Source organism: Lactuca saligna, chromosome 5, assembly GCF_052625555.1.
Source record: "Lactuca saligna cultivar CGN05327 chromosome 5, ASM5262555v1, whole genome shotgun sequence".
NCBI lineage: Eukaryota > Viridiplantae > Streptophyta > Magnoliopsida > Asterales > Asteraceae > Lactuca > Lactuca saligna.
This window is the reverse complement of record NC_136421.1, coordinates 283502491-283514592: the sequence shown is the minus strand read 5'-3', so window position 1 is coordinate 283514592 and position 12102 is coordinate 283502491. Positions and strand designations below refer to the sequence as shown.

General features: G+C 31.1%; 1 protein-coding gene across 1 annotated transcript; it reads right to left on the bottom strand.

Annotated features, from left to right (window-relative positions):
• Nucleotides 1-342: 342 nt before the first annotated feature.
• On the bottom strand, nucleotides 343-867 carry LOC145046793 (uncharacterized). Its single transcript, XM_078995055.1, has one exon. It carries the CDS (start codon nucleotides 865-867, stop codon nucleotides 343-345), a length of 525 nt encoding a protein of 174 aa, XP_078851181.1.
• Between the last annotated feature and the right edge of the window lie 11235 nt (nucleotides 868-12102).

The window sequence follows — 12102 nt, the reverse complement described above, 5'->3', positions numbered from 1 at the left end:
TTGTCATCGGGATAGGCTTTCTAGTCAAAGAAATATGGTCAAAGTTGGAACACATTTTGCCGTCGACACATGTCGTCGGGATAAGTGTCGTCTAGATAGGTGTAAATCCTTGTAGTGATACAAATCAATTATCAAAAAAAAAAATTAAAAATAGAAAATATAGACATAGAAAAGGGAGAATTAAAAACCATTTAATAAATCGATATGATCAATATCCCATGATAATGTAATCAAAACCCTACCAATCTCCATCCCTACCAATCTCCAAGGACAAGAAAGCAACAATACATGCATAATCTCCAAGGACAAGGACAAGCCATTGGTTGCCCCACTTACTCAATGTCACACGCTTCGGCTTCTCAGCAACATCTTCGCCAACGACTTCAACCCTAATCCATTAATGGTGTTACCATTCATCGGCGCCGCCAGCGACACCACGTCCTTCACATTCACTGCTAATCTCATCCCATCATCCGCACGTCCCAGCCCATAATTCCGCACCAGCATCTCGGCATTTGTATGGATGCCGACACCAGTGAAGGTGTAACTAGGGTTGTTCTGGAAATCGATAAGCGATTTAGGGATGTATGGTGCATGGATGATTTGAAAGATGAGAGAGTGATGGCCTATGCATAACTGTAAGATGGCAACGCGTTTTTCACCTCCCCGCCAGAAGGAAGCGCGCCAGTGTGTCTCTAAACCAATTATTAGACGGTGGTCGTTGATATTCTCGATGAATTCAGAGATCCATGCAGTGACATAATCAGGGTCTTTGGTTGCGGCGGTGAAGATGTTGTGTTCGTAGAAGGAGACGTTCTTTATTTGGGTAGTGTGCTGCCACCGTCGTTGCCTTCTGTTGATCACCATGGTTCTCTGCGAGAGAGAGAGAGAGAGAGAGAGAGAGAGAGAGAGAGAGAGAGAGAGAGAGAGAGAGAGAGAGAGAGAGAGAGAGAGACTACGTGAATGGGTGCGATTGAATGAAGGAATATATATAATAATCTCCAAGAAAACAATAAGGAAACATAATATAAGAGAGATAACAACCAAGATATAAAGAAAAAAATCTGATAGATAAGAAATCTTTTATGATGGGTATATTCGGTAAAACTAGTGGGTAGCGGATAACTAGTAGCGTTTGATTTTGGAGCTTTTTAATGAAAGCTACTCAATGTAGCTTTTGATTTTGGAATGGTTTGTTTAGGTTAAAAGATAAACGCTCTGTGAACAAGACTTTTTTTACTAACGTTTTCTTAAAACCTAGATTTTAAAAACTCTCAAACGATTAGATTTTAAAAACTCTCAAACGATGCATGTCGAACACGCCCTGTATATGTAGAAAAGTTTCCTATGATTTGAAAGATTATATATCATCCATAACTTTAATTAATAGTTATATTATTTTCATAAAAACATAAAAAATAGCAGCTTAATGTGCATGCATATTCTTTAAAATAAGTTAAAATGAAGAAGAATTAGTCATTTTAGTTTTTATTTAACGGATATGAAATTGATTATTTAAATATTAAAATCCAATTTTTAAACTTTAGAATCACGATAATTAAATAATCTAATATCATATAACATTAGGGAGCCTTGGCGCTTAAGTTTTGCTATGACCGTTAAATAGTACAAATTTTGCCTATATATCTTTCTCTCTCTTTCTTTTTTATTTTGTATGATTCTTTTTATTAATCTTTATATATATATTTTTCTCTTTCTTTTTTATGGTTGTTTTTATTAATAACCATGAATCATTAAGTTTAGAGCGTACGTTAGGAATCTATGAAAATTTTCTCACATCATATTTTTATTTAATTTGTCAAATGTAATTTTCTGGTTGTTTCGAATTAACTTTTTATATATGTGATCTTATTATTTTCCTATTTTATTAAATTCTATATAATATGTTAATTTAATAATTATAAAAAATATAGAAATAAATGGATATTAATTTCATTAATGGACATACATTTTAATTTTAAAATTCTCAAGCTAAAGCTAATTAGTTTTTTTGTTTATTTATTTAAATTTAAAAGATAAAAAATACATTTGAATTTTTATAATTCATTATTTTTCTTATTATCTTATAATCTCAAAGTTCTCAAATATTTAGACCTTTTTATTTAACTTTTTTTTTTACAATTAATTCATATAATACAAACATCTCACATCTAGTGATTTAAATAAAAATAATAATTTGGATGAGAGCGGTTTAGGATGGTAGAGAATGATTTAAATAAGAATACTAATTCGTGTGAGAACATGAAAACAACTCAATTTTTTCATATTGATATGAATACCATTTTTCTAACCGTATAAAAGTGATAAATTTTGGCAAGTTTTGTTGTATTTTTCTGAAAAAATAAAGCACTAATTTTAAAAACATTAACGCTACACTAAATTTTTAAATAATTTTTTTTATATTTCATAGTTATACATTGAAATTTATGCCACCTTTTAAAACATAAAAATGATAAACTTATTAGTTAATTTTTGGATTTATCCCTCATAACACGATGAGTTGTAGTTATATACCGACAACTTGTCGTCGGAAAACGTGTGAGCAATACCGACGACATGTCGTCTAGAAAGGGGAAAACCATTTTACAGTTGCAAAGTTGTACCGACGACAAGTCATCGGTATACATTTTTTTTTCACAACTTTTGTTATATATACCAAATCTGTTTCCTAAAACAAATATAAAAAATATATATATATATTTGCAGAATAATATAAATATAACATAACATAACATACCATTAAAATTGAAAACACTGAATAAACCTAACATACCATTCAAATTCTACTAAATATCATACCATTCATATTCCACTACATAACAAAAAAAAAAGCAAGTTTTTACCAAACATTGTTGTCTCTATCGTTCTAGTTCTCCTCCTCCTCATCATTATCATTATCATTATCATCATCACCTCCATTATCAACATCATCATCTTCCTCGTGTTCTTTGGATGTTTCAGGGTTATTTTGTGAAAACATAATGGGCTTAAACTAGAATTGTGGCATTGGTTGTAGTTGGAAGTTTGGAATGACAGACGAGAAAGTGTAATTAAACAATTGGTTCATTTGTAGCATGATTTGAATTTGTTGGGATAATACAGCAATTTGGGGATTATCCGAAGATTGGGATGTGGAAACTTGGGAACGTTTAGTATGTTCATTTGGAAATAAATTATTGTTAATACTTTGTTTCCTTCCAATTCCGCGAATATGCCCACGTCTCTCACCGAGGGAACAAGCGAGTCATTGTTCTTCATTTAACTTTTCATTCTCCCGAAGCTCTAACTGCATCAACATCTTCTCTCATTGAATGTTTTCCTAAAATAAAGAAAACAATTAAAATACATTAATTAAAAAAATAACTAAATTTATACACTAAAATAATAATAATAATAATAATAATAATAATAATAATAATATACCTTAAACTAACTATAATAATAATAATAACATATTTATCAAACAACTTATTAACTTTGTTTATTACTTACTCAAACTTCTTCTGCTTGCAGTGTACACTAACCCCAACTTTCTTTAAATCACATCTGTCTCCAAACATCTATATGTTGCGAGTCTTCTCCTTTTTCTATCTATAATAAGCCAAAAAAGATTAATATACTTACATAAGTGTTAAGAAAATTTTTATAAAATACAAATAAATTTAATTACCTCCTCACGTCATCCGCCTACATATGTTCTACTTCCATGAGAACTCGTAAATTGAAGTTTGGACCTGCTTTCTTTACATTCTTTGCACTGCTTCCTATAATTGTCATCCAAAAAAAGAAGATCAATCATATTATCCTAAGCTTTGTCGTCTATATAATTCGGTGGACATTGTCTTGCACCTTCAACATCATTATACCCACCAACACTATCAAAATAATTTTTCACTTCATGTTTGTGCTCTTTATAAACTCTTTGACAGTCGCTCTGTACAATCGCTCGAACGACTTCCCGCAGATCTGTACCCCGATACATATCAAGATTAAAATATGTTTGCAATAAAAAAACAAATTTAATTAGTAAAAAATATATTTAAAAAGTATAAAATTTTCACATATAAAAAGTATTTTGTACTTACTTCAATCTCAGTATACATAACTTCATAGTAATGGAAAGAAACACGTCTCCAAGTCCTATAATGGAGTGGCACATGATCTGCCACAAAGTTTGAGACAAACCTTGTTAACATTTTTCTATTTGTATTTATGAATTTATAGATCCCCCCTCTGTTATCAATATCCACACGTAAAGGTTGACCGTTGTGCTTGAACTTTTTTCGTATATTTAAGCATCTTCCTTTTCCACATCTACGCGTCGGGTTTGCTACATTGACACATACAACTAAAAATTTAGAAATTTCAAACTTTAAAAATATATCAAATATATTTATGAATTTCATGTAACTTACAAGATTGACAGTCCACCTGTATCTTGCATGCACGCTTATGTCGAGGTCGTTCCCCACCTTCTCCTCCATGCCCCCTCGCAACATGTATAGTCATCTGTTTAACAAATATTAAAACTAATTTAATTTGATTTTATATTTAATTTGATTTTGTTTTAAAATTAATATTAATTTGATTTTAAAACTAATTTATTTTGATTTTACAATTAACTTAATATTTTGTTTTTATTGTTTTTTTTTTTTTTTTTTGAAAATTAATTCTCCTTTACTTTATAATTATTTTATTATGACTAAAAGTATGTTGCTATTAATAACCTAATTAAGCTAAAGTCATAATGACCAACATTAAGTCACTAACAAAATTAAACACTTTGAAACCATATTAAGCACTTTACATTACAAACAATAGCATCTAAATACAAAACTATAACTTATCATTCAACAAAAGTATCATATAAGCATACATGTATACAATACATCCAATTCTAATTTTAATTTCATTTTAGACATACAATACAAATGTATACATCTAAATACAAAATCAAACATCATACAAAATCAAAATCAAACATACAATTCTAATTTTCATCCAATTTCATACAATCATACCTTAAAGCACCTTACATTTTAGACATCAAAATTCAATTTCATAAAAATATACACATCTAAATAACAAATCAAACGTCATTCTTAATTTCATTTTCATGTCAATATACCACATTGAGATAAACAAATTATGCCTTAGTTCATTTTCATTTTCATTCCAAAGAGGCGTGGTCGGAAATCGCCTTCAGTCGCCGGAGGTTGAGAGGAAAAACAAGGTGAGGTGTTACTGCGAAATGAAGGCTGCTAGGGATTTTGTTACAGGGAAACCTATACCGACGACATGTCGTCGGTATAGGTAAGCGAAATGACGTCGTCCCACTTTTACCTCATTAAAAAAAAAAAAAAAAAAGAAATAGTTTTCACATGGATCGGTCCCATTTTTTTTCCGACGACAAGTCATCGATATAGGTGGACGAAAACTACATTGTTTTGTTTTTCTACGACACGGATTAAAAATAATTCGAAATTATTTTTCGCGCGGATCGATCCCATTTTTTTCCGACGACAAGTCGGTATAGGTGGAAGAAAACGACATCGTTTCATTTTTGTACGACACTGGTTAAAAATAATTCAAAATTATTTTATTAACATACTATACCGATGACATGTCGTCGGCATAGGTAAACGAAAACGACGCCGTCTTCCTTTTCTGCAACAAGAAATATAAATAAATCGAAAATATTTTTTTCATATCTTATAACGATGACATCCCGTCTGCATAGATATTGGACACACCGCCAATTTTTTCAACTTCCCGCCTAGTCTATAACGACGACTTGTTGTCGGGATAGGCTTTCTAGTCAAAGAAATTTGGTCAAAGTTGAAACACGTTTTACCGACGACATGTCGTCGGGATAAGTGTCGTTTGGATACGTGTAAATCCTTGTAGTGATACAAAACATATATCAAAAAAAGAAAAATAAAAAATAAAAAATATAGACATAGAAAAGGGAGAATTAAAAACCATTTAATAAATCGATATGATCAATATCCCATGATCATGTAATCAAAACCCTACCAATCTTCAAGGACAAGAAAGAATCAATACATGCATAATCAATCTGTTCCGGCGACAGTCATTGGTTGCCCCACTTACTCAACGTCACACGCTTCGGCTTCACAGGTTCCACGCTCAGCAACATCTTCGCCAACGACTTCAACCCTACTCCATTAATGGTGTTACCATTCATCGGCGCCACAGCCACACCACGTCCGTCACATTCGCTGCTAATATCGTCCCATCATCCGCACGCCCCAGCCCATAATTCCGCACCAGCATCTCGACATCTGTATGGATGCCGACACCAGTGAAGGTGTAACTAGGGTTGTTCAAGAAATTGATAAGCGATTAAGGCATGTATGGTGCGTGGATGGTTTGAAAGATGAGACAACGATGGCCGACGCATAACTGTAAGATGGCGATGCGGTTTTCACCTCCTCGCCGGAAGGAAGCGCGCCACTCTGTGTCTAAACCGATTATTAGATGGTGTTCGTTGATATCCTCGGTGCCTTTAGAGATCCATGTAGTGACATAGTGAGGGTCTTTGGTTGCAGCGTTGAAGATGTTGTGTTCGTAGAAGGAAGCGCGCCACTCTGTGTCTAAACCGATTATTAGATGGTGGTCGTTGATATTCTCGGTGCCTTTAGAGATCCATGCAGTGACATAGTGAGGGTCTTTGGTTGCGGCGTTGAAGATGTTGTGTTCGTAGAAGGAGACGTTCTTTATGTGGGTAGTGTGCTACCACCGCCGTTGCCTTTTGTTAATCACCATGGTTCTCTGCGAGAGAGAGAGAGAGAGAGAGAGAGAGAGAGAGAGAGAGAGAGAGAGAGAGAGAGAGAGAGAGAGACTACGTGCATTGGTGCCATTGAAAGAAGGAATATATATATATATATATATATATATATATATATATATATATATATATATATATATATATATATCCTAGAAAACAATAAGGAAACATAATATAAAAGAGATAACAACCAAGATATAAAGAAAAAAAATCTGATAGATAAAAAATGTTTTAATATGGGCATGTTCGGCAAAAAGTAGCGGATAATGGATAACTGGTAGCGTTTGATTTTGGAGCTTTTTATTGAAAGCTACTCCATGTAGCTTTTCATTTTGGAGAGGTTGATTTTGGAGTGCTTTTTATTGAAAGTTAAACATGTATATGTAGAAAAGTTTCTTGTGATTTGAAAGACTATATATCATCTATAACTTTAACTAATAGTTATATTATATTATAAAAACATAAATAATAGCAGATTAATGTGCATGAATATTCTTTAAAATAAGTTAAAATGAAGAAGAATAAGACATTTTAGTTTTTATTTAACGGATACGAAATTGATTATTTAAATATTGAAATCCAATTTTTAAACTTAGAATCACAATAATTAAATAATCGAATATCATAACAACATTAGGGAGCCTTGGCACTTAACTTTTGTTATGGACTTGGCATGGTAAAAAGTACAAATTTTGCATATATATATATATATATATATATATATATATATATATATATATATATATATATATATATATATATATATATATATATATATATCTTTTATTTTTTATAATTCTTTTTATTAATCTTTTATATATCTTTCTCTCTCTTTCTTTTTTATGGTTGTTTTTATTAATAACCATGAATCATTAAGTTTAGAGCTTAGGTTAAGAATCTATGAAATTTATTTTTATTGTATGTCATATTTTTATTTAATTTGTCAAATGTTATTTCATGGTTGTTTCGAATTAAATTTTTATATATGTGATTTTATAATTTTCCTATTTTATTAAATTTTGTATAATATGTTAATATAATAATTACAATAAATGTAAAAATAAATGTATATTAATTTCATTAATGGACATACATTTTAATGTCAAAATTCTCAAATTAAAGCTAATTAGTTTTTTTTTTTGGTTTATTTATTTAAATTTAAAAGATAAAAAATACATTTGAAATTTTATAATTCATTATTTTTCATATTATCTTATAAAGTCAAAGTTCTCAAATATTTAGACCTGTATAACTTTTATTTTAAATTAACTCATGTAATACAAACGTCTCACAACTATTGATTTAAATAAAAATGATAATGTGGATGAGAACGGTTTAGGATGGTAGAGAATGGTTTAGATGAGAATGCTAATTCGTGTGAGAACATGAACGCAACTCAACTTTTTCATATTGATATGAATACCATTTTTTTAACTGTATAAAAATGATATATTTTGGCATGGTTTGTTGTATTTTTTTGAAAAAATATAGCACTAATTTTAAAAACATTAACGCTACACTAAATTTTAAAATAATATATTTATATTTCATAGTTATATATCATATATATCAAAATGTATACCACCTTTTAGAACATAAAGATGATAAACATATTAGTTAATTTTTGTATTTTACCCTCCTAACACGATGAGTTGTAGGAGGTCGATCCTTGTGCAAGAAAGAAGTCTAAAAAGTTGCCTAGGATTCTAGCAAAAATAGAGGCGCCTCAAGCCGATTTGAGGTCCAGATAAAATAAACAAAATAGGCCTTTTTATCTCACTGCTAAGACTTAATACCGAAAAAAATCTATTTTTTCCAAAATAATATAAGTAGATACATAGAATGGGTCCTGAATATTTGGAAGCTCCATGCTGCCACACCCGATACGACCCTTACAATAAGGATTTATATATGGAAATTAGAGATCAATCTAGGATTCTAATTAGATAGCTTTTATATATATATATATATATATATATATATATATATATATATATATATATATATATATATATATATATATATATATATATATATATATATATATATATATATATATATATATATATATATATATATATATATACCTGTTTCTGGTATTATGACGTCGGACAAAAAGATACAGAGGATTTGATTGTAACGAAGTTTTGAGCTATTTTCTTGGTTATAATAAGATTTATTTTCGTATTTTCCGTGTTCATACTTTCATGTTTTACCAATTACTTTCAACAATTGGCATCAAAGCGCTAACGTAAGAGGGAATGTTAGCCGATCATTATAGGCACGGGAGACAACAATTTGGGACTGTCGAGTATGAAAGGCTCGTCATTCTCGTTCAATGTTTTGACGTTGTCTGCAACAAATTACACTGGATGGGAAATTCTAATGAAGGTGATCTTAAAAGTACATCAAGTTTGGGATATCGCCGACCGAGGAGAGAATGAACTAAAGAAGAATAACATCGATATAGCAGTTCTCTTCCAAGCGATTCCCGAAGACCTTATTTTGCAAAGTCGAAAATGTCGTCGGTATAAATCCGTCGGTAAAAGTCGAAAATGTAGTCGGGACAAAAGTCGTCGGTATAGAATAACCAATCTAGATGACAAGTCGTCGACAAAGGATCGTCGGGAAATGTGTGAGCAGTACCAACGACATGTCGTCTGGAAGGGGGAAAACCGTTTTAACAGTTGCAAAGCTGTAGCTACGAAAATTCGTCGGTATAGCCTTTTTTTTCACAGCTTTTGTTATATATACCAAATCTATTTCTTAAAACAAATACAAATATATATATATATATATATATATATATATTTGCAGAATAATATAAATATAACATAACATAACATACCATTCAAATCGAAAGACACTTAATAAACCTAACATGCCATTCAAATTCTACTAAATACCATACCATTCGTATTCTACTACATAACAAAAAAAGCAAGTTTTTACCAAACATTGTTGTCACTATCGTTCTAGTTCTCCTCCTCCTACTCATCATCATCATCATCACCACCACCACCATGATCAACATCATCATCATCATCATCCTTGTGTTTATTGGATGTTTCGGGGTTATTTTGTAAAAACATATTGGGATTAAACTAGAATTGTGGCATTGGTTGTGGTTGGAAGTTTGGAATGATGAACACGAAAGTGTTATTAAACATTTGGTTCATTTGTAGCATTTGTTGTTGCATGATTCAAATTTGTTGGGATAATACGACAACTTGGGGATTATCCGAAGATTGGGATGTGGAAGCTTGGGAACGTTTAGTATGTTCATTTGGAAATAAATTATTGTTGATGCTTGGTTTCCTTCCAATTCCGCGAATATACCTACGTCTCTCACTGAGGGCATGAGCGACACATTGATCTTCATTTAACTTTTCGTTCTCCCAAAGCTCTGACTGCATCAACATCTTCTCTTGTTGAATGTTTTCCTAAAATAAAGAAAACAATAAAAATACATTAAATAAAAAATAACTAAATTTATACACTAAAATAATAATAATAATAATAATAATAATAATAATAATAATAATAATAATAATAATAATAATAACATATTTATCAAACAACTTATTAACTTTGTTTATCACTTACTCAAACTAGTTCTGCTTGCGGTGTACACCAATCCCGACTTTCTTTAAATCGCATCTGTCTCCAACAATCGATATGTTGCATGTCTTCTGCTTTTTCTGCTTTTTCTGCATATGTTCTACTTACATGAGAACTCGTAAATTGAAGTTTGGACCTTCTTTCTTTACATTCTTTGCACTGCTTCCTATAACCCTCATCCAAAAAAAGAAGATCAATCATATTATCCCAAGCTTCGTCGTCTATATCAACTAGAGGACATTGTCTTGCACCTTCAACATCATTATACCCACCAACATTATCAAAATAATTTTTCACTTCATGTTTGTGCTCTTTATAAGCTCTTTGGCAGTCGTTCTGTACTGTCGCTCGAACGGATTCACACAAATCTATACCCCGATACATATCAAGATTAAAATATGTCTGCAATAAAAAAACAAATTTAGTTAGTAAAAAAAAATATTTAGAAAGTATAAATTTTTCACGTATAAAAAGTATTTTGTACTTACTTCAGTCTCAGGATACATAGCTTCATAGTAATGGAAAGGAACAAGTCTCCAAGTCCTATAATGGAGTGGTACATGATCTGCCACAAAGTTTGAGATAAACCTTGTCAACATTTGCCATTTGTATTTATGAATCGATAGGTCCCCCCTCTGATATCAATATCCACAGGTAAAGGTTGACCGTTGTGCTTGTACTTTTTTTGCATATTTAAATATCTTCCTTTTCCATGTCTGCGCATCGGGTTTGCTACATTAACACATAGAACTAAAAATTTAGAAATTTAAAACTTAACAAATATATCCAATATATTTATGAATTTCATGTAACTTACAAGATTGACAGCCAGGGCCGGCTCAACCAGTTTGGGGGCTCTAAGCGATCAAAAAATTTGGGGCCCTTTAACAAATAACAAAATTTTAACTTCATATTGTATATCAAACAAATTTATCTTCATCAAAATAATTGTACTCTATTTGGTGTAGTGCATCAAACAATTTTAACTTCATCAAAATAACAAAAATTAACATAGGCCATGAGATGTCTTGGATGACCTTTTTAGATATAGATTACTAACAAACAAATTGAAGGAATATTGCAGAGATATGATAATAGAATAATGATAACCGTGCAGATTGAAAATTAAACTAATAGATAAGCTTAAATAACTTTTTTTTTCCTTAGGGTTGAATTGTGACAAAAAAAAAAGATAAAAAACAAAGACCTCTTTTGTGAAATTATTATAAAAATGAAATTGGAAACTGAGTTACAATGGACATGATTAGGAATTAATCCCTAGTCGTAAGTTTGGCTAAAATCAATAAGAAAAAAGGGGTTCCGGCAGGTCAAAAACGGGTTAAGCAGAAGTGCAGAACCACCCGGTCCAGGCTATATCACAAACCACAATCATAGATAATCCGAGGAAAAGTCGAAGAAGAACAAGAATGGAAGAACTTAGTTTTCAAAATTTAGGAATCACCAAATCAATTCAATTGAGTTCTTGAGTCTTGACACTCGATAGCCTTTCAGAAAGAAGAATCAAGTCAATCAACAATGGAGGTAATTGGTTTCTGCAGAGAAAGAAAGAAGAATCAGATTCAAACGACAGAGAAAGAAGAAGAATTGAAGAACAATGAGTCGCATTCAATAGATAGTGTCGATCGTTT